General features: G+C 41.8%; 1 protein-coding gene across 2 annotated transcripts in view; it reads right to left on the bottom strand.

Moving 5' to 3' along the window:
- The window catches only part of LOC140201891 (PH and SEC7 domain-containing protein 3-like), an 85599-nt gene that overhangs the window by 25770 nt on the left and 36494 nt on the right, over nucleotides 1-23335 (bottom strand). For both annotated transcript variants that reach the window (XM_072266657.1, XM_072266658.1), the window contains 9 exons: nucleotides 20405-20513; nucleotides 19864-20293; nucleotides 14860-15051; nucleotides 7433-7513; nucleotides 6636-6748; nucleotides 6017-6075; nucleotides 3093-3182; nucleotides 2889-2932; nucleotides 1703-1878 (listed from right to left, as the gene is read on the bottom strand). In XM_072266657.1, coding sequence (XP_072122758.1) covers nucleotides 1703-1878; nucleotides 2889-2932; nucleotides 3093-3182; nucleotides 6017-6075; nucleotides 6636-6748; nucleotides 7433-7513; nucleotides 14860-15051; nucleotides 19864-20293; nucleotides 20405-20513 — 1294 coding nt within the window. The remainder of the gene's footprint in view (nucleotides 1-1702; nucleotides 1879-2888; nucleotides 2933-3092; nucleotides 3183-6016; nucleotides 6076-6635; nucleotides 6749-7432; nucleotides 7514-14859; nucleotides 15052-19863; nucleotides 20294-20404; nucleotides 20514-23335) is intronic.

Here is a 23335-nt window from a genome sequence, read left to right as displayed (position 1 = left end):
AGGAGTAGTGGTCCCAATCCCCTAGTCATATGGGAAGATGGAGCAAATTTAAAGGGCTGAAAGATTTCTGTGCTTCCATTTAATGAAATAATCTGAATCTAAAAGGTCATAAGTTAGTGACATGATTTGATTACTTTTACAAAAAAGATTCCACTCCCTTCTTTTGATTCCTACAAGTAATTCTAAATGTATATCATTGGAAAGTCCATTTAACACTTTCTCCAGATCATCATCTTATAAATAGAGTCATAGAGCACACTGACAGGCCCTTTGGCCCGTCTAGTCCACACCAAACTGCCATTCTGCCTGGTGCATCAACCCACACCCGGACCATAGCGCTTTATGCCCCTCCCCAACCATGTACTTATCTAAACTCCTCTTAAATGTCGAAATCGAACCTGTATCTACCACTTCCACTGGCAGCTCGTTCCACACTCTCACCACCCTCTGAGTGAAGAAGTTCCCCCTCATGTCCCCCTTAAACATTTTGCCTTGTACCCTTAAAATTTTACAACCTCTCTCATACAGTGCTGTGTCACATTGATCTCTAAGTTCGTGCAAGGAATTACTTTCTGACTGCACTCTCCCTGAGCAGAACAAGCTATCACTGTGCATACAACCACCCATGAACCCACATCCTTCCGCTGTAACTTGTAGGCCATTGCTATGTGCTTGTTGCCATGGCAGCAGCTTTGAGGCCTTGGAGGTGAATTTGTTTGGCCATCTGCAGTGACAGTTTTCAAATTGGGAGAAGCAGCTTTCAAATTGTTGCTGATAGCAAATGTTTCTGTAGAAGACCCGGGGCAGATAATTATATAGGAATAGAGGTGGCATGCTTGCATGAGGTAAATCTATCATGTGATGTTTAAATTTCTATCGTAATTTGATCCAACCCTCACCTCACCTCACCTACACTATGATAACTACACTGTACTTTGATGCTATTTATAGCAACATGTTGATAACTCTTACCTCTCTGCCTCTTGTCCAATTTTGGTCTCTGAAAACTGCTTACCCATAAGACATAGGAGTTGAATTCAGCCCTTCGGGTATGCGCTGTCATTCAATCATGGGTGATTTATTAACCCTCTCAACCCCATTCTCCTGCCTTCACCCCGTAACATTTGATGCCCTTACTAATCAAGAACCTATCAACCTCTAATTTAGATATACCCAATGACTTAGATTCCACAACTATCTACGGCAATGAGTTCCACAGATTCAGCACCCTCTGGCTGAATGACTTGTTATTTAACCCAACTCAATAGTATGTTATACCTCATCTATACAATGACAACTACACCGTACTTTGGTGCTATTTATAGCAAAGTGTATATTGTTCTTACTCTCTGGCCCTTGTCTCATTTTGGTCTCTGACAACTGCTTACAATTTCCTCCATTATGTAGAACGTTTGTGCAAATTAATCCCCTTTCTTAACCTCCACAAAGCTTGAGATTTCTGTTGTTTTCATCCTCCTTTCTCACAGCCATGAAGTGTTACACATTGACTCTGACTCAGAGGTGGTGGGTTCAATTCTAACCTTGGGACATGAGCAGGAAACATGGACGATCACTTCAATGCACTATAGTTATAATGTTAACTCAAGGTCCTTCCTTACTTCTCCCTCTGTTTCTCTTTCTATAGTAGTGGACAGTGCTGGGATTCTTCCAACTGGAACAGTGAAAGGGAAAAGTCACTAACTTTTTTTGCCATCGGTGTCCGCGTGGAACTTGCGGCTGAGAAATCCTTGCTTGTAGGTTGGAGCTTTGTGATCTTGTGGGACTTCCAGGAAGGGGCTGCCTTTGTCTGTCGCACCTGTTATGTTAATAGTATCTTCTGACGTTGGCATGATGGATTTCTGCAGCTCTTCTTCATCTCTTGAATAATTAATGAAAAAGAAGATGGATTTTAATCTGATCTGGTTCTGTATGATGAATATTTTAATAATAGCTAATGCAATCTGTTACTACTTGATCCATCAGGATGGCATCATAATCAGTTGCTCTGAGAACATGTTACAAGCCATCCTCAGATTAAGAATGCCAGATTATAGACACAGCTACACTAAATTCAAAAGTTTGATGTACCATTCATTACTATGAACAGCACCATTAGTTCCCCCCCCCCTCCATTTTTAGTAAGTGTTCTTTCTTATCAATCTTATGTGTTTTGGTGCCATTCTTTACTATACTGTGAAGGTACAGTTACCATATTGAGTGATTCTTATGTATTTTCCAATTTATGGACAAAGTCTACTTATGGACTTGTAAAAATGGAACTCATTCGTTACCACATTAATTAACTGCATAATTACAGTATTTGTTGGATTGTACTAATCCGCATGTCCCTACCTAGATTGGTTCTGTATAAACCTGATCTCCTATCCTAATCTCCTTATGGCTTTCACTGGATTAAGACTCAAACACCTTTTATATCAACTTGATTTCTCTTACAAGATTCGCTGTAGGCTAAAGACTCATGCCTGAGTTCTGCATAAATCTGATGTCTGACACCATCTACACCTGACGTTCCTCACTGAGCTGGGTGAAGATCTGACGTTCCAATCTGGGCTCTACAGGTACATGGACCTGATACCCCTCACTACGTTCTCTATGAAACTGAATTTCCTTGCTAGTTCCTGTATGGATCAGTTCTGTAGTGATCTGATGTATTTTGCCAGTGGAGTGACTGTCCAGCTCTCATGACCCTACTACTGCATGGATCTGATAATCTTCACAGGAGTCTGTATAAACCTAATTTCTTTCAACAGTTTCTGTATAGACATGATATCCCTCTTTTGACTTTCTCCATGTATCCAATTGGACAAGATAACTTGCTTTATGAAATAGATAGCTCCAGTTTCTGGGGCTTTTTGTTAGGTACTTACACGGCCCATTCGAGCTTCTTACTTTTTATTGAATGGTACAGACCCTGGAAAGCAGAAATAGAGGATTATTTGAAAGTTCAGCAGAGACAGCCAGTGAGCAAGCAGTTTACAACACAGGAGACCAGATGCTGGAATCTGGAGCAAGCAGCAAACTGCTGGAGGAACGCAGCAGGTCAGGAAGAAAAAAGTAATCTAAATTGTTACCTTAAGAAAGTCTTTTGGAAAATCCTTCCCATCATTCATCCCTTCCAAGTTAGTTATGAAATCTTGACTAGACATACTTTTGCCAAGATTCTAAAGAACAAAAGATACCAGCAGTGAGGAAGTATAGAACATAGTACATTTAATTTACTGTAAGATCAATCTAACCCTTCCCTCCCACATAGCCCTCTGTTTTTCTTTCATCCATGTGCCTATCTAAGAGTAACAGGGAGAATGTATAAATTCCTCCCAAGTCACTGGTGCTGTAGTAGTGTTGCACAAACTGTTATGTCACCGTGCCACCCCCAACCCCCAACCCCCAAACCTCCATTCTGCAGATCTCCATTTCTAAATGGAGACAAAAGAGACAGCAGATGCTGAAATCTGGAGCAACAGGCAATCTGCTGGAAGAACTCAGCACGTGTGGGATGGAAGGAACATTGATGTTTCAGGTCAAAACCCTGTACCAGCTCTCCTACAGATGTTGCTCAACCACTGAACTCTTCAGCAATTTGACTGTTGCTCCATTCCTTGGCAGATGGCTAAGCCATACCCCAAACTTGCCAAATATTTTTAATGTTTAGAAGTGTGTTCAGATCTGGTCACCTCACTACAGGAAGGATGTGGATACTACAGAGGGAGTGCAGAGGAGATTTACAAGGATGTTGCCTGGATTGGAGGGCATACCTTATTAGAATAGGTTGAGTGAACTCGGCCTTTTCTCCTTGGAGCGACAGAGGATAAGAGGTGACCTGATAGAGGTGTATAAGATGATGAGAGGCATCGATCGTGTTGATAGCCAGAGGCTTTTTCCCCAGGGCTGAAATGGCTAACACGAAGGGGCATAATTTTAAGGTGCTTGGAAACAGGTACCGAGGGGATGTCAGGGGTAAGTATTTCACACGGAGAGTAGTGGGTGCATGGAACGCACTGCCGGCAGCAGTCATGGAAGCAGATACAATAGGATCTTTTAAGAGCCTCTTAGATAGGTACATGGAGCTTGGAAGAATTCTAGGCATTCTCTAGAGTAGGTTACATGGTTGGCACAACATTGCGAGTCTGTAATGTATATAAATTTCAATGTTCTATGTAAGTGTCCTTGATGTTCAAAACTATTGGAAAATGGGTGGCAGTGGAGCAGCAGATAGCACTGCTGCCTCGTAGCGCCAATGACCCAGGTTTGTTCTTGTTAGATAATAGGTTACGACCAAAGGAAAAATGGTTGGAGTTGCTTAGCACTTTAGTGCAAGGGTGTTTATTAGGTGCATCTAAAAATCAAATTTACAAAATTAGCTAAAATGAAGCGAAAACTTGTCAATACAAAAAGAAAACACAATAACAACTCCGTACTTTGTCAAGTGTGAACTCCTGGCGGCCCCAATCTCTCTCTCCTACTCAGGGCAAAGAGCCCTGTTCATTAGGCACGAGGACATACCATTTTTAATCACCCACAAAGTTAACTAAGACTGCACATGAATTAGAATATGATGCACCCAAAATGTAGTTATAATCATATTTCAAAATAAACAAGTATCTACCTTAAATACAGAACACAAACAATATTATGCACATTTACACATCCCCATTAATAAAGAAATTGAATATTTTGCTGTGTGTGGTCAACCTGGGTGCATGTGCTTGGTTTGGGACCTATTATGAGAATATAGCGTGGAAGACATTGAAATGCATGCACTCAGCATAACAACTGCAGAATGACAAGGTGTGTGTGCATGTGTATGAGGGTTGTGTTTACCAAGCGCTCGCCATCACAGTTCATAATTTGTGGGTGCCCCTTTGTGCCAAATTTGCACATCCTTCCACTGGATTCTCCTGTTTCCTTCCACACCCCAAAGATGTGCTGATTAGTAAGTTAATTAGAATTAGAATCAGGTTTATTCTCAACAACCAGCACAGTCCGAGTATTGTGCTGGGGGCAGCCTGCCAGCGTCATCACGCTTCCAGCACCAATGTAGCACGCCCGCAACTCAGAAACCCTAACTCATACCTCTTTGGACTGTGGAGAGAAACTGGAGCACCCAAAGGAAACCGGAGCACCCAAAGGAAACCCTAGCGGCCACAGAGAAAATGTACAAACTCCTTACAGATAGAGGGGGGATTCGGCGAGCAGTGGCACTGTAGAATGAGAGGGACAGAGAGAGGGAGAGAGAGAAGGGAGGGAGATGGAGAGACTGACGGTATATGAAACCATAAGACATAAAAGCAAAATTAGGCCATTTGGCCCATTGAGTATGCTCCGCCATTCCATCATGGTTGATTTGTTATCCCCCTGAACCCCATTCTCCTGCCTTCTCCCCGTAACCTTTGATGACCTCATTAATCAAGACCCCTATCAACCTCTGCTTTAAATATACCCAATGACCAGACATCTGTGCCGATGAATTCCACACAGATTGACCACCTCTGTCTAAAGAAATTCCTCCTTATATCTGTTCCAAATGGACACCTGTCTATTCTGAGCCTGTGCCCTCTGGTCCTTGAACCCCCTACTATGAAGAGATACCCTCTCCACATTGACTCTGTACAGGCACAGTATGTTGACCCCCCCCCCCCACCACCCCACACGCACACATTTTATACATACACACAGGGCAGCACAATGCTTTACAGTACAGGTGACCTAAGTTCTATTCACGCCGCTGCCTGTAAGGAGTTTGTACATTCTCCCTGTGACCGCGTGGGCTTCCTTCAGATGCTCCAATTTCCTCCCACAATCTACAGACGTACTGGTTGACAGGTTAACTGGTTATTACAACTTGGCCCGTGATTAGGATAGGGTTAAATCAGGGGGGATTGCTGGGCGGTGTGGCTCGTAGGGCTGAAGGTACGTATTCTGTGCTGTATCTCAAAAAGTCAATAAAAATAATATACACACATACACAAATATGCCAGATTGCTGGGAAACTTACATTGCCATGAAGATCTGAATTTAAAAGCATAAGTGCGCAGGTTATGGTGTGAACAGCATCTGCAAAAGAAAGCATGAAATAAAATCAGACAAACATTTTTTTTACTGTCATTGTTCTTTTTAATTCCATGTTTAAACATGATATGGTAGGAAGCATGAACACCAATTGACAACTGAATAATTTTTTGGTTCTGCTTTTTCACATCTACAATGCATAAAGATAGAAAAGAAGTAATTGGAACAATGATCTTATAGTGCTGAGCAAACTGGGAGATGGCGATTGTTTTCCATCATGTACTCAGTCAAATCTCATCTTGGAAAGCATTACATATAGGTGATTCACTGTTCAGTTAATATTGGGAAATATTTTCCCGTATTTAGAGTTAGCTCCATAAATTGGGCCTGATTACCATCCAATTTTACCATCAGTTTCTCTTTGCCAGATAGACAATTCTGTCAATTCACAAATAAAAAGCTTTAATTAGATGAAAGTAAGGTGGCAAAAAGTACTGGAAATGTTACTTGTCAGGCAGTCGTGTTATATCAGTCTGTAAAAGCATGTGGAAACCATGTAGTGAACAGTGCTGTATAGTGAGGCTGTCCCACCCAGTCTCTGGTACCTCTGCTATGAATAATGTCCGGATTACAGTGCTGGTATCGGTTTGAGAAGTGATGTAAAACTCGCTCCCGTTCCTGAGTCTCTCCAGTCAAAGCAAATGCCATTAGGAATTTTCTGTGGACAACATCATGATTTAAAATAATTGACATTAAAAGCTTATTAAAAAATCTTCACATGTACAACATAAAATTTCAGCGAAAACAATTTTGTGAGAAGCAGAACACACAAGATGCTGGAGGAACTCAGCAGGTCAGGCATGGAAATGAATAAACAGTCGACATTTCGGGCCGAGACCCTTCTTCAGGACTGAGAAGGAAGGGGGAAGATGCCAGAATAAAAAGCTGTGTGGGGGGGAGGGGAAAGAGGTTAGCTAGAAGGTGATAGGTGAAGCCGTGTGGGTGGGAAAGGTCAACAGCTGGAGAAGAAGGATTCTAACAGGAGAGGAGATGGACCATACGGGAAAGGGAAGGAGGAGAGGACCCAGGGGGAAGTGATAGGCAGATGAGAAGAGGTGAAAGGTATGAGAGGGGTATAGAGGAAGGGGGGTGGAATTTGGGTACTGGAAGAAGTCCATATTCATGCCACCCTGAGGGTGGCTTCATCTTGACACAACAGGGGTCCATGGACTGACACATCTGCATTGGAATGGGAATCAGAATTAAAATGTTTGGCGACCAGGATTTTCGCTTGTGGCGGATGGAGTGGAGGTGCTCGACGAAGCGGTCCCCCAGTGTAGAGGAGGGCTGGACACAATAGATGACCCCAGAGTATCTGTAAGATATCCAAGACCCACCCTACCTTAGTGCCTGATCAAGGCTCATCTCTCTGAAGTCAAACAATTGCAGGTATTCCTCAGCCACCATCTGACTGAATTCATTACTAAAGGATAAAAAAAGAGGATAAAAGAAAAAAAGATTTTCAGCTTATTGCAGGTATTGGATGTTTGCAATTAATCTAATAAAGTTTGTTAATTCAGCTAAAACACATCCGTGCTCACCAGCCTTGGGAATGATGGTGTGTAACTGTAGTGAATTTATTTATGTAATTCTGTCTGATGTATTACTTCTTTGAGGATTAGGTTACTTATTTTAAAAGGTTAACAATGCAATGAAAGTAGTAGATGGAAAAAGTAAACGTGAAAATGTGAATACCATAAGACCATAAAATATGGGAGCAGAATTAGGCTATTTAAGTCTGCTCCACCATTTGATCATGGCTGATCCATTTCCCTCTCAGCCATTCTCCTGCCTTCTCCCCAATTCCCTTCATGCCCTGACTAATTAAGAATCTATCAACTGTAGGTTAAGAATCTATCTTATCGACAAAAATGGGTTTCTAGTAACCTTTAGTTTAAATTGATATCTTCTTATTATCTCTTGTAGGTTGTCAAAGTCATAAAGTCATTGAGCAGAGAAATGGGCTGTTTGACCCACTGTATCCATACCAGTTTTCTTCCCTATCTACATTTAATCCCATTGCCCACATTACTACCATACTCTTCTATGCCTTGTCTGTTTAACTGTCTTTCTGAATGCCTCTTAAACATAGTAATTGAATCTGAATCCACCACCTCCTCTGGCAGCATGTTCCAGATACCAATGACTCTCTGTAGAAAACCCACCCTTTAGATTTCCAACATCTCACCTTAAATCTATGCCAACTTGTGTTTGGATATCCTTGCCATGAGGAACAGTGTTTGATTATCTACCCTATCACAGCATCTTTTAATCACCTGTCAGCCTCTTTCACTCCAAGCGAAAAGGGCCTAGCCTACCCAATGTTTCTCCATAATTAAAGTCCACCAGTCCAAGTTCAAAGTTTGAGGTTAAAAACAAATCAAAGTACATAAACGTCACCATGTACAACCCTGAGATTTACTTCATTGCGAGCATGCTCTATAAATTCATAATAGAATCAATGAAAGACCGCACCAACTTGTGGGTTCAACCAGTGAGCAAAAGACAACAAAACATGCAGATACAGAAAAAAAGAAAGAAAGAGTAATAATAAATAAGTAATAAATATTGAGAACATGAGATGAAGAGTCCTTGAAAGTTTGGGGTCGGTTGTTCAAAGTTCAAAATCCAGGAAAGATCCTGGTGAATCTCCTCTGATCCTCAATCCAGAACACACCTTTCCTATAATGTGGTGACTAGTCACAACTTTGCTGTGGTGTGAAACCCATTTGTGATGATATTATACTTCACAGGGCCTTGCTGCTTTGCAACATTTGTGAGCATATTGCCAGGAATTCCCAAGAATTTGGGGTCCTGGGGGCCACCCTTGACAGGTCTTCAGCATCCGTTTCAAGTAAGTGCAGGTAGGGGTAGCAATGCTAGCTAGATTTTTTTTCAAAGATTAGTTTTATTTATCACATGTACGTTGAAATATATGGTGAAATGCATTGTTTACATCAAATCAAATCAGCAAGAATTGTTGTCATGCTTCCAGTGCCAACACAGCAGACCCACAACCGACCAACTGTAACTGTGTGTCTTCAGAATGTGGTGGGAAACCAGAACACCCAGAGGAAACCCACGCAGTCACAGGGAAAGTGTTCAAACTCCTTACCGACAGTGGCGTGAATGGAACCCCGGTCAGTGATCACTGGCACCATAAAATGATTGCACTAATCACTAGATTACTGTGCTAACCCACATGAGCACAAACTGACTCATTACTCATAGGACCGCCTGTCTTTTCTGATATAAAATTCCCCAAACTGCAACTGCTATGAGACATTGCTAGATACGTAGAAGAATTTCACTATCAAAGACCCACGTGGTATTTTAAAATCCTGGTGGAACTAAAACACTTGATTTGGTTAAATTCATGCTGGAAATTCTAATGTTTTAGAGACACAAGAGAGACTGATAGAATGGAACTTAACATCAATTCCTCCTTCCTTGGCAGTGTAATCACAAAATGTAAAACAAAATGTACACTTACTCAAATAATTTCTTATTTTTAATAAATCTTTGAATGACTTTTACAGTTTAATTCTCTGAGTACTTGAACAAGTGCAATGTTAGTTTTACGTAGATATGTTTTTACCAATGTTAAGGTTCATATGCATTTAAATGAGACAATTTTAGCCTAATAAGTAATAATTACACACATTCATATTCTTTTCTCACTTCAGGTGTCTGAAACCTAAATGGGATTAAAACTTGTAATTGTAGCAATCAGAGATCTCTTTATCAGCATGTAATTTTTTTTTCTAATATTAGTAACCAACAAAAATGAGGGGCGGAACCAAATACAATGCTGCCAAAACGCCAATTAGATTTGCTCCCCTTTGGAGCCAAGTCCTAATAATACTCTTAAAATGGGCAGTAATCAAAAGCTACAATCGGTAAACGTGTGAAAGTTAAAATTGTAATGCTGTTACTTTACAAAATCCAGTCTTGCTGATTTCTTTTGCCAAAGCTATATAAAAACTTAGCATTAAAATTAAACCTTCAGAGTTAAACTGCAGACTCCCCAGATCACTAAGTTATTAGTAAGCGCCCACTTCCAATGTAAAAGTCGCTTGAAATATGTTATTTTAGATAATTAATTTCATTAAGAGGGGTCATTTGTATTGTAATTATTGATGTAGTATTAACTCCCTGCTTTTGATCTTAATATTTTAATTGGAAACAGTCCTAATTTTTCAAAAGGCGATGGTGAAACTGAGGCCATTAGGACAAATGTAATTAGATGACTGCATGTTTGCTTGCCCTGAACTGTTCAGCCCTTTCATAACATTATAAATACAAAATCATGGAATGGAGATGGAGATACTGTGGATTCCAGTTAATTGGGGCGCATTGGGACCAGTACATTTTGGCCCAAGTAAGTGGCTCCCAAATAAGCCAAGGTTTCATGGAAATAGTTAAAAAGACAAATTACCCCTTCACTGAGAAAGAAACAATGTATTTAAATGAAATACAGAACAAATTGGAACACCACCAATACTACTATGATACTATTAATCTGTGTATTGGTTCCTAATAGTTGTTGATGGAGGATTTCATCCAGTGTACACTGCCATGTTCTTTTGACTGACTGTAAATGAACAAAATCAGCAAAGACACCTAGTGCAGATAATGGACTGCCTTCATACAATGCTTTCCATGACTGCAACCTCCAAATCTTCATTTTCATTGTAACATTCAATATGGTTGCTGATACCTTCAAATTCTCCATGGTTCCTAACTTGCTGAAGTAGTGAAATTGTTTCATTTTCACCCACAGCCATTTCCGGCATCTCCAAGCCTGAATGCTTGAAACCGCACCGAGCAAAATGGTTCCGAATTGTCTTACTGCTTATTTCTCATCAACTGTTAGTGTCAAAAATAAATGTTTCTTGAACACAAACACACGCAACTGTTGCCATTTAAAAACTGCTCACTCTAAGCATGGAGTAGTGTCTAATGACTGGTACTAGTTAGAAAATGTTCGGCAACAGTCTTCTGTCCCATTTAAGCAGCATAGTGTCCCAAATAAATGAAGAGAATCCCATCTATTTTCTCGATTAGTTTTTGTTCAAGAGTTACCTCAAATAAGTGGTTGCCCCAATGAACCAATTAACCAGAATTCACTGTAATTGATACTTACAAGTTGTTCGATTAGTTACGTAATCAGAAGACTCTTTAATCCTATTTGTGTCCTAGAGTTATATAGCACTGTGGGCCTTTCAGCCAAACTCATCCATGTTGATGAAGGTGTCTTCTGAAACTCGTCCCATTCATATCTGCTTTGACCACTTTCCATGGCAGCTCATTCCATATGTTCACTACCTTCTGCATTAAGAAGTTGCCCCTCAGGTCCCTTTTAAAATCTTCCCCTCTCATCTCTAACTTATGTCCCTTATTTTTTGTTTTATTTTTCTATGGAAGAAGGTGTGTGCATTCTCCCTATCTATGATGATGATGAAGATGGGTGGTTCTTCGTTTGGGAAGATCAGGAGGGAAGAAAAGCCCTCAGGAGTGACGGCACGATTGTTGGTGACTGTAGGGGCCAACTTCCTGCCTGCACTGCGTGGGTTTATAGTGAGGGTTGGCGCGTGCGGACTGATTCCATTCTTTATGCAGGGGACATTCCACAATGACACAGTGACCTGCAATGACTGTGATGACCACAAGGCTCTAGGTTGAGTATCGGAGTTTTCCTTCTGGACAGACTGTCTGGCAAGGCTAACAAGTCCCATCTACCTGGATTTGGAATCGGAGTTGTCCTTCTCCTCGACTGTTCACCAGCCAAGGCTGATGAGTCCAGCCTGCTCGCCCAGACACCCGGTCTCACCATGACATAGCAAATTCAGTAAGAACAGGAACACCATGTGAAGGTGTTGCTATGGGTATGGTAGTGTAGGAGAGGCCACATGTGAGTGCCCTCCGGCATGGCAAACCAAACAGTGGTGCTGCAGCGATCACTACACCTGGAAAGGAGAGGCTATGGGAAATGCTTCACTTTCCTTAAGTGAGCAGGACGTCCAGCCCAGGACTCACCCCTCCCTCCCAATCTATACCCCTGATGATTTTATATACCTCTATAAGGTCACCCCACTGCTTCCTACATTCCAAGGTAGAAGGTCCAAACCTGCCCAACCTCTCCCTAGACTCCAAGCTGGTGAGGCTGACATCGGTGATGGGCAAGTTACTGGACTGGATTCTGAGCAACAGAATCTACAGGCATTTGGATAGTCAGGATGGCTTTGTGAGTGAGAGAGGTCACATCCGACAAACCTGATAGTTTTCTGAAGAGTTCTGAAGAGTTCTGAAGACGAAGAGGACAGATGAGAGCAGGGTAGTGGATACTGTATGGATGTCAGCAAGACCTTTGATAAGGTTCTGCCTGGGAAGGTTAGATAGCATGGGATCCAGCTACCAAACCAGATTCATAATTATCCCAATAGTAATAAGCAGAGGGTGATGGTGGAAGGTTGAGGCTAGAGGCCTGTGACTAGTAGTGCGCCATGTGAATCAGTGCTGGAATACTTCTTGTTCATTATTTATATGTAATTTGGATGAGAATATACAAGGCATGGTAAGTAAGTTTGCAGAAAATACTAAACTAGGTGGTATTGTAGAAAATTATCAATAATGTCAGTCTTTGTTTATAATATAGTTTTGATAATTCTATTATTTTCTTTATTTTCCTGTAAATAACTGCAAGAAAATGAATCTCAAAGTAGTGTATGGTGACATATTTATTAATTTTACCTAGAGTTACAGCACAGACAGACCTGTTGGGTCCAATGATCCACACTGCCCAGCACCCCACCCATTTAACACTAGCCTAATCACAGGATGATTTACAATGGCCAATTAACTTACTAACTGGTACATCTTTGGACCGTGGGACGAAACCAGAGCACCTGGAGGAAACCCACGCGGTCACAGGAATTAGGGGAGGAGGAAGGTTGATTCAATTACTGGTGCTTGTATGTGGGAGGGGGAGGGGGGCTTTGGGGTTGTACTGTTTGAGGTTTTTTTCATGTTTCATGGACGTCTGTGAAGAGTAAGAATTTCAGGTTGTATGTTATATACACTCTCTGATATTACATTAAACCATTGAACTCTGAACCTCAGAACGCCCCAAGCTGTAATAGTGTTGTGCTAACCACTACGCTACCATAGCATACTTCGATAATAAATTTACTTTGACTTTGAACTTTTTCTCTCCTTTGGACTTTCTTCAATTCTTTTCTTCATTCACTGTTTTCTTTCCTCCCCACCTTTCCTAAGGTGCTATACTTGACACGATATTGAACATAAGACCATAAGAGACCATAAGATATAGGAGCAGAAGTAGGCCATTTGGCCCATCGAGTCTACTCCGCTATTCAATCATGGGCTGATCCAATTCTCCCAGTCATCCCCCCTCCCCTGCCTTGATGCCCTGGCTTGAACACTATCAGTACAAAGAAATGCCTGCACATGTGATATCGCATCAGCATTCACTATGGATATAGTTCATTGTGAGATCATTGGATACTATCTGCTACCTCACAAAGGAACTACAAACCAATCCTCATAGGGGGATCAGAAGCGGAGAGAGTGAGCAATTTCAAGTTCCTCTATGTCTATAGCTCTAAGGACCTAACCTGGACCCAACATATTGATGCATCTACAAAGAAGGCATGACAGTGGCTATATTTTTCATTAGGACTTTGAGAAGATTTGGTATGTCACCAAAAACTCTCGCAAATTTCTACAGATGTACTGAGGGCAGCATTCCAACTGGCTGCATGACTGTATGGTGTGGGGGTGGGGGGAGGCTACTGCACAGGATTGAAGTAAGCTGCAGAGAATTGTAAAATTAGTCAGCTCCATCATGGGCACTAGTCTCCGTAGTATCCGGGTCATCTTCAAGGAGTGGTGCCTCAAAAAGGACCTCCACCACCCAGGACACGCTCTTATCTCATTGCTACCATCAGAAAGGAGGTATAAAGCCTGAAGGTACACACTCAATGATTCAGGAACAGCTTTTTCCCCTCTGCCATCTGATTTCTGAATGGACATTGAACCCATGAACACTACCTCACTACTTTTTTATATATTTACTGTCATTCACAGTTTTTGCTCTTTTTTTTATCATCAAATTGCACTGCTGCCGCAAAGTTAACAAACTTCACGACATATGCTGGTGATATTCAACCTGACTCTAATTCTGAATCTTGTATTCCAAGACAATCTGTGTCTTCTGGTACCTTATTCAAATGAAATAATCATTCTTCATTGAGGTTCATACCAACACAGCAAGATCTACTAAATGGGTTAAACTGATCAGCCCACCATAGAGTTGGACAATCAGATTGAAAAAAAAGATTAGCATTAAGTGAATTACTTTCAGATGAACTGTAGCATTTCTAAGCGTTCTGGCTGAGTCCAGCTTTCTGGCCCGTATGGTTCAGTTGAGTGGATATACACATGTTTGTACTTTAATGTTATTGCTGGAGAGAGATCTTTTCATGATAGAAACAGTCAGTATTGGAAAGCAGAGATTAATTTCACCACTAATGAGGGGAATCTTTCACAGACAGAGCAGAAACAGACTAAATACATAACGATGTACTTAAATGAACCCATTTCTCACTTCTTATCCTTTTGATCCTGAAAAGAATTGAACTGCATTGTTTTAACAGTTAAGCACACTTTTGCTTAAATGCATTTATTTTATACTAATTCTGTAAACGACAAAATAGAATTGTGGAAATTATTCTGCAAAAGACATACTTCTTTTCTACGTAGGGTGCGATCTCCGTCTTCTTAAACCCGTCAAGATTGTAAAGCTTGTAAGCTAACTTAATGGCAACTTCTCGATCCGGTTTATTCCCATTAGCTAGTAGAGCTTCCAAGTCAGTTGTTTCCTTTGTGATGTTTGTTTCGGGCAGAGTTCCAGCTTGTTGCTTGTTCTGAATACCATCTCTATATTGAAACAAATAAAGTAACAGTTCTGTTAAGACATAAAACCTTGTAATTATGTGAGTATTCTCTCTGTCTTCCACCATAATTTCAGTGAAAACAGCACAAAATTCCAGGGCCTGAAAGATATGGGAATGAAAAAAACTTCAGCCCAGCAAACCCTTTGAAATATCAGCCCCACATCCCTTAATACCTTTTCTTCCCAGAATGCTATTTATTCATTAAGAGATACAGCACAGAACGGGCCCTTCCAGCACGAAGAGCCGCACAGCACAGCAACCCACCTGCCTAACTCTAGCCTAATCACAGAACAATTTACAATGACCAATTAACCTACTAACCGGTACGTCTTTCAACCATGGGAGGAAACCAGAGCACTTGGAGGAAACCCACATGTTCAGGGGAGAATATACAAACTCCCTACAGTTGGCACCAGAATTAAACTCCGAACTCTAACACCGTGAGGTGTAGTGGCCCCACAAAATATCGATTGGAGTAACCCACTATCACTTGCCAGCTTGTATTCTTACCATACTCCCACCACCTCTTATTCTGGCTTCTTCCCCTTCCCGTCTTGGCCCGAAACGTTGACTCTTTATTCCTCTCCATAGATGCTGCCTGACCTACTGAATTCCTCCAGTATTTTCTGTTTGTTGTTAACATCTGTTGGGTCGATTTGGGTCACTTCCTTCACTTACCATTTCTTTAATATATTTATTTCTCACATCTTTAGTATACTTAGTAATCATCTGCAGATTGGATCCTATGTATATGGAGCACAGACCTTTATCCTTCAGTTTCCCTCTCACCAAACATGCAGAATAAATATGATGGTAGCCTTGCATTGGCCCAAATGTGGTAACACGTAATACAGAGGTTGAAACTCTCTCATTAAGATCAAGGCATTTGCATGACCCTCACTTCTTTGGTTTCAAATCACTACCCCACACTAGCTAAATCTTGGATGAACAGTAAAGCTAAATCCATTTGGCAATGAGTGCTGAAAGAGCATCTCCCTGACCACAGCAGGGTGAAGTAACTGTCTTTTCCACTATTCTTCAAAGTAGCTGCTCTATTATACTTGTTAAAATATGACCTAGGATAACCTGAGTATTTAACTGGCACAAGGATAAATCATTATAATTAAATTTCAACTTGTTTAAGAATAATGGACTCTTAAAAATCAAATCACTCAAAGCACCGCCATATAGACCATAAGATATAGGAACAGAGTTAGGCCATTCAGCCCATCGAGTCTGCTCCACCACAGAGGACAGTGGACCATGGGAGAAAGGAAGAAAGCAGAGAGCCAGAGGGAGGTGATGGGCAGGCCACAAGGGCAGAGGAGGGGGAGGAAAGGCGTGAGAGGGCCACCAGATTGATGAAAATCAAAGTGAGGGGGACAACAAGAGGAGTGGTTACCAGAAGTTAGAGATATTGATGTTCATGCCCTCAGGTTGGAAACTACCCAGACAAAGTATGAAATGCTTTTCCTTCGACCTGTGCTTGGCCACATCATGGTAGCGTGGGAAGACATGATAGAATGGGAATAGGAAGTGGAATTAAAGTGATTGGCTACTGGGAGATCCTGGCTGTTATGGTGGACAGAGCAAAGGTACTTGACAAAGTGGTCCCCCAATTTGACTTGGATCTCACCAATGTAGAGGAGGCTGCACTGGGAGCACTGGATACAGTAATTGACCCCAAGCGACTCACAGGTGAAACACTGCTTCACCTGGAAGAACTGTTTAGGGCCCAGAATGGTGGTGAGATACAGAGTTTTCCTTTTGTGTGATATAAGAATTGGAGTGCCAACTTGCAAGTTTGCTTCTCAAAGTCCAAATCTACATCCCCATTGAGAGAGGTGGAAACAGTTAAGGCTGGCCAATAGGGCTCTGATGAAGCTGGTGTACAGGCCAATCCCCTGTATAGTGGTTACAATGGATTACAGAAATAATGATGAACTCCAACCAGACCATCGTCTTTGGACGATGGAGATGAGAGGTCATCAATGGCCTATGCTCCACTAGTAACATTAAGCCATTTTCATCGTGTGGTACTATTGCTATTAGGTTGTGAATTCCAAATCTGGCCCAGATAATCCTGGAGGAATAGCATTATATTTCCAAGTCACGTTGATGTGAGACTTGTGACGGGGAGATCTTGCAGGTGCACTAATTTATGGTTTAGGTGACAGACTCTGCAGACCTACTGTGTACCTTCATACACACAGCCTTGGTGAGTTGCTGCAGCATATTTTGTAGAACATGCACACTGCAGTCATTGTAGAACATTGATGGATGAATTTGAATTTGAAATAGTGGAACGGGTGCCAATCAATTGAACCTTTTTTTCCTGAATGGTTAAAAAAGCTTTGGAAAGTCAGGAGATGAGTCATTCACCTGCTCTGATTTGCTCTTATAACCACACGTGCCTGTGCCTCATCTTGTCAGTGGATCAAAGAATGCTAATAAAGGAGATGGTGACTTTAACCAGCAGTCAGGTGATGGAGGAGCTTGAAACACTGGGTGGAAGTTATGATTCTGGGTGTATTGTTGTGTCATTTGTCTGAGGAATAAGTACTTCTATTTTTAAACGTGACAGACAAAAGAACCAGAACCACAAGAAGAAACTCTTCTACAATAAGTGGTTGGGGTTTAAAATCCAGAACCAGCTCGGGTAATGGAAATAGATCCAGTTAAGCCTTTAGAGGAGAATTGGATAAATATTTGTTCAAGAAATACCATATAATAATAGACCCTTCTGGCCCTTTGAGCCCAATTACACCCATGTGATCAATAACTTGCTAACCCAGACGTCTTTGGAATGTGGGAGGAAACTGGAGCACCCGGAGGAAACCCACATAGTCATGTGGAGAATGTACAAACTCCTTAGAGCGGTGGGAACTGAACCTGGGTTGCTGGCGCTGTAATTGTATTATCCTAACTGCTACACTACTGTGGGGAGGGAACGTCAACTCAGACCATGAGAGGCCTGCGTCAGGCATTTTCATGCCTTACAAGGTGCAGATTGGAAGTCTGTGTGGGGCGCCACTCCTCACACAGACTACAGCAATGTGTGATTAAGTGCCTTGCTCAAGGGCACAAACACGCTGCCACAACTGAGGCTCGAACTAGCGACCTTCAGATCACTAGACAAATGCCTTAACCACTTGGCCACGTGCCCGCTACTGTACCACCCCATAAATTCAAGTTACTTTGGGAAATTGATCTTGCAGAGAGTTGGGGCAAACCCAGTGGGCTAAATAGTTTCCTTCTAATTGGTACTCTTCTACGGTATGTTCTATATTAAATGAATATGTCCTCACTTGGTGATTATAATGTACGTGATATGACCCATGCCGCCCAATACATATAGTGAGTTACCCAACCTGTAATTTACTCAGCTCATTGCATAATAGTAAACACAAGAGATTCTGTAGAAACTGGAAATCTTGAGCAATGCACACAAAATGCTGGAGGAACTCAACAAGGAGCTGTACTTATTGTGTATCATTGTTCTGTCGTCGCCTGTATTGTTGCATACTGTTGTGCTGAGATGGTGCACAATCTAACAAACGACTGAGTAATTACCTTGGATGTTTTCATTAGGATCACAAGACTCTGTGACATTGACATTGGTAATGTAGAATACTGCAAGTCTGGTTCACTGGTTTATTGGCAAGCCTGACGCTCGCCAATTGGAACTGGACTCTCTGACAGTGGTGTCTGAAAAGAGGACGCTGTCCAAGTTGCATGCCATCTTGGACAGTGTCTCCCATCCACTATGTAATGTACTGGGTGGGCACAGGAGTACATTCAGCCAGAGACTCACCACCGAGATGCAACACAGAGCGTCATAGGAGGTCATTCCTGCCTGTGGCCATCAAACTTTACAACTCCTCCCTCGGAGGGTCAGACACCCCGAGCCAATAGGCTAGTCCTGGACTTATTTCCTGGCATAATTTACATATTACTATTTAACTATTTATGGTTTTATTACTATTTAATTATTTATGGTGCAACTGTAATGAAAACCAATTTCCCCCGGGATCAATAAAGTATGACTATGACTATGACTGATGGCAGGGAAGCTGCATTGTGACGGTTGTGGCGAGGACTAGGCCCCATCCGCAGGGTCGCCTTGGATACAGCCGGTGGGGGAAGAAAGCAAGAGCTTCTGCTGTGCGTGTTGGAATTATGCTAGGCTGGGGGCTGGCCCCTCCTGTCGGTGCTGCTCTCCAGAGTTTGCTCAGTCCCTGAATTTGGCTTTTGCTCAGTGCTGCTTTCCAGTGTTCACTCGGTGGAAGAACAAGCTGGACGGGACAATGTAGTCATGCCACATTGCGTTACATTATTTTTTTCTTTGTGATTGCATGCTTTTCTGAAATTGTAGCCATATGTGCTATTTACAGTGTGCTATGTGTTGCTGGTAATGTTTTTGCACCTTGGCCTCAGAGGAACACTGTTTCGTTCGGCTATTTTAATGTTTGGTTGAATGTTAATTAAATTTGAAGTCATGTGGCTATTATGGACAGGAATAAACAGTCGACGTTTTGGGCTAAGACCCTTCATCAAAACATATATTCCCGATGAAAGGTCTTTGCCCAAAACGTTAACTGTTTATTTCCCTCCATAGATGCTGCCTGACTTGCTGAATTCCTCTAGCATTTTGGCTGTGTTGCATTGCTTAATGATAATAGGTAACTATATAACTTTATGTTGATACGCAATTATCCAGCATTGCCAGGTATCACCTTGGCCAGGATGTTAGACCAATAAGTAAATAAGGTAGCTTGAGTTTTAGTTTCCTTACTTTCCAGTGATGACATCTGTGGTTTCTTCTTTCTCTTCTTCCTCCTGTTCTTGAGGCAAGTCACTCAGTTCCATTCTTTCAACGTTTTTATCAGCATTATTGTAACTGCAATTGACTGGATCTTTCTTTCCAATTACTGTGCATTCTTGCTGTTGGCCTATGTGCAAACCCATCTGACTATCCATAGTTGGGTTCCAAATCTCCCTATCGGCTACTGGAGATGGCTGCTTTGCTTCCTGACAATCACAAAGTAACAGTTTTGGTTTTTCTGAGTCCCGCATCTGGCTGGTTTTTGGCGTATCAGTAGACACATCTATTTTGCAAACATCATCTACATAATCCCTGGAAGTGCCTCTCACTGAAGTATCCTGATTGTCAGGGAAAAGTACTGGCTGAGGTATTGAAGTGATGTTCACGGGAGGGTTGGATTCTTTTACATGCAGAGAGAAAAGAGAAATAATTAGAGGTGGCTGGGAAGAACAAGAAGCATGAAAAATATTCACAATAAAAAACTAAGAACTGGTAAGATGCAAATACATACCAGCATATGCTTCCTTAGAATTGAAAATAATGGGCAGAGATTCTTTACTGCTTGTTACTTTTAACTCTTCGGTGAATGTCTGCTGTCCAAAAGAGAAGAGGGTGGTGTCCTGTGGCAAGAGAAATGGACCATTGGTTACATATTACCAATTTTTATGTGACTTAACAAGAGCTCCAAAATCCAGTATTTTAGTCATATTTCCATGTTTGATTTCTTTAACTTCAAAGTATATTTATTATCAAGATACGTATATGTCACCATATACTACCCTGAGATTCAGTTTTTCATGAGCGTTCACAGTAGAACAAAGAAATACAGATGAATCATTGAAAAATGACCAATGTATAAAAGACAAATAGTGCAAATATATAATAATAACAATAGTAAATAATTTTGATTTGCAGAGTCCTTGAAAGTAAGTCTTTAGGTTGTGTTGAGCATTGAGGTGAGTGAAGTTATCCACACTGGTTCAGGAGTCTGATGGTTGAGGGGAAATAACTGTTCCTGAACCTTTTTGTACCTTCTTTCCAATGACAACAGTGAGGAAAGAGCATAGATAGATATTTTATTGATCCCAAAGGACATTGTAGTGTCACAGTAGCATTACAAGTGCCCAGATATGAATATTAGAAGAGAAGTAGAAAGAATAAAAAGTAAGTTACCTCAAACAATCTAATGGGGGGGGGGGGTCGTCACCACTTCCCCAACTATAGGTTGCTTATTATAGAGCCTAATGGCAGAGGGTAAAAATGACCTCATATAGCGCTATTTGGAGCAGCGCAGTTGTCCTAGACTGTTATAAATAGTGCTCCCCTGTTCAGTTAAGGTGCCATGCAGAGGGTGAGGAACATTGTCCAGAATTCCCAGGATTTTCTGTAGGGTCCTTTGTTCTACCACAGCCTCCAGTGTGTCTGTTTGACTCTTATAACAGAGCCAGTCTTTCTAATCAGTTTATTGACCCTGTTGGCATCACCCATGTTGATGCCATTGCTCCAGCACACCACTGCACAGAAGATCGTACTGGTAACGACAGACTGGTAGAACATGTAAAGGAGAGGCCTGCATATTTCAAAGGACCTCAGTCTCCTCAGGAAGTAGAGGAATCTCTGGCCCTTCTTGTACACAGCCTCTGTGTTGGTGCTCCACTCAAGTCTGTCATCCAGGTGCACCCCCACGTACTTGTAAGTCCTCACCACATCCACATACTCCCCATCAATAGTAACAGGGAGCAGGCTTAGTCTTCCTAAAGTCCATCACCATCTCCTTTGTCTTACTGATGTTGAGCTGCAGATGATTCAGCTTGCACCATTTGACAAAGTCCTCCTCCAGGGCCCTGCATTCATCCTCCCATCCTCTCTTATACACCTAACTGTTGCTGAGTCATGAGAGAATTTTTGCAGATGGCATGACTCAGCGTTGTACCTGAAGTCCGAGGTATACAGGGTAAACAGGAAGGGAGTCAATATCTTCCCTGTGGGGCCCAAGTGTTGCATGGTCTGGATGGTGGAGATGTTTGGTGATGGATACTGGATTCTTGTAGCAGGCTCCTTCTAGATGTTCTCCATGATGGGCAGGGCTTTTCCTGGGACAGGCTGGGCTGTATCCACTACTTTTTGTAGGTTTTTCACGCAGAAATTATCTGCTTATGGTAAAAAGGTGAATTGACAACTTATATTAAAAGTTAGTGAAGACTACCTCTGATAAATTAATGTACTGAAGCATAATGACCAAGAAAGATTTAGGTTGCTTCTCTCTCTGTGCTGTTAGAGTTATAGAGAAGTACAGCACAGAAACAGGCCCTTTGGCCCATCTAGTCCATGCCAAAACCATTTAAACTGCCAACTCCTATTGACCTGCACTGGGACCATAGTCCTCCATACCCCTACCATACATGTATCTATCTAACTTCTCTTTCAACCTTGTTTACATCTTTCCTGTAAGTAGGTGACCAAATCTACACACAATACTCCAAATTAGGCCTCAGCAACATCTTATACAACTTCAAGATAACATCCTATCTCCTATACTCAATACATTGATTTATGAAGGCCAATGTGCCAAAAGCTTTCTTTACAACCCTATCTACCTTTGATGCTACTTTCAACGAATTATGGACCTGTATTCCAAGAACCCATTGTTCTACCTCACTCCTCGGTGCCCTACTATTCACCGTGTAAGACCTACATTGGCTGGTTCTACTGAAGCACAAAACCTCACACTTGTCAGTATTAAATTCTAAATCCAGTTAGAAACATAGAAAACCTACAGCACAATACAGGCCCTTCGGCCCACAATGCTGTGCCAAACATGTACTTACTTTAGAAATTACCTAGGGTTACCCACAGCCCTCCATTTTTCTAAGCTCCATGTACCTATCCAAGAGTCTCTTAAAAGACCCTATCGTATCCGCCTCCACCGCCGTTGCCGGCAGCCCATTCCACACACTCACCACTCTCTGCATAAAAAACTTACCCCTGACATCTCCTCTGTACCTGCTTCCAAGCACCTTAAAACTGTGTCCTTTTGTGTTAGCCATTTCAGCCCTGGGAAAAAGCCTCTGACTATCCAGATGATCAATGCCTCTCAGCATTTTGTACACCTCTATCAGGTCACCTCTCATCCTCCGCCGCTCCAAGGAGAAAAGGCCGAGTTCACTCAACCTGTTTTCATAAGGCATGCTCCCCAATCCAGGCAACATCCTTGTGAATCCCCTCTGCACCCTTTCGATAGTTTCCACATCCTTCTTGTAGTGACGTGACCAGAACTGAGCACAGTACTCCAAGTGGGGTCTGACCAGGGTCCTATACAGCTGTAACATTACCCCTCGGCTCTTGAACTCAGTCCCACAATTGATGAAGGCCAATGCACCATATGCCTTCTTAACCACAGAATCAACCTGCGTAGCAGCTTTGAGTGTCCGATGGACTCGGA

The sequence above is a fragment of the Mobula birostris genome, chromosome 8 (assembly GCF_030028105.1).
Source record: "Mobula birostris isolate sMobBir1 chromosome 8, sMobBir1.hap1, whole genome shotgun sequence".
Taxonomy (NCBI): Eukaryota; Metazoa; Chordata; class Chondrichthyes; order Myliobatiformes; family Myliobatidae; genus Mobula; species Mobula birostris.
Note: the sequence above shows the minus strand (reverse complement) of the source record. Positions and strands in the feature narration are given on the sequence as shown.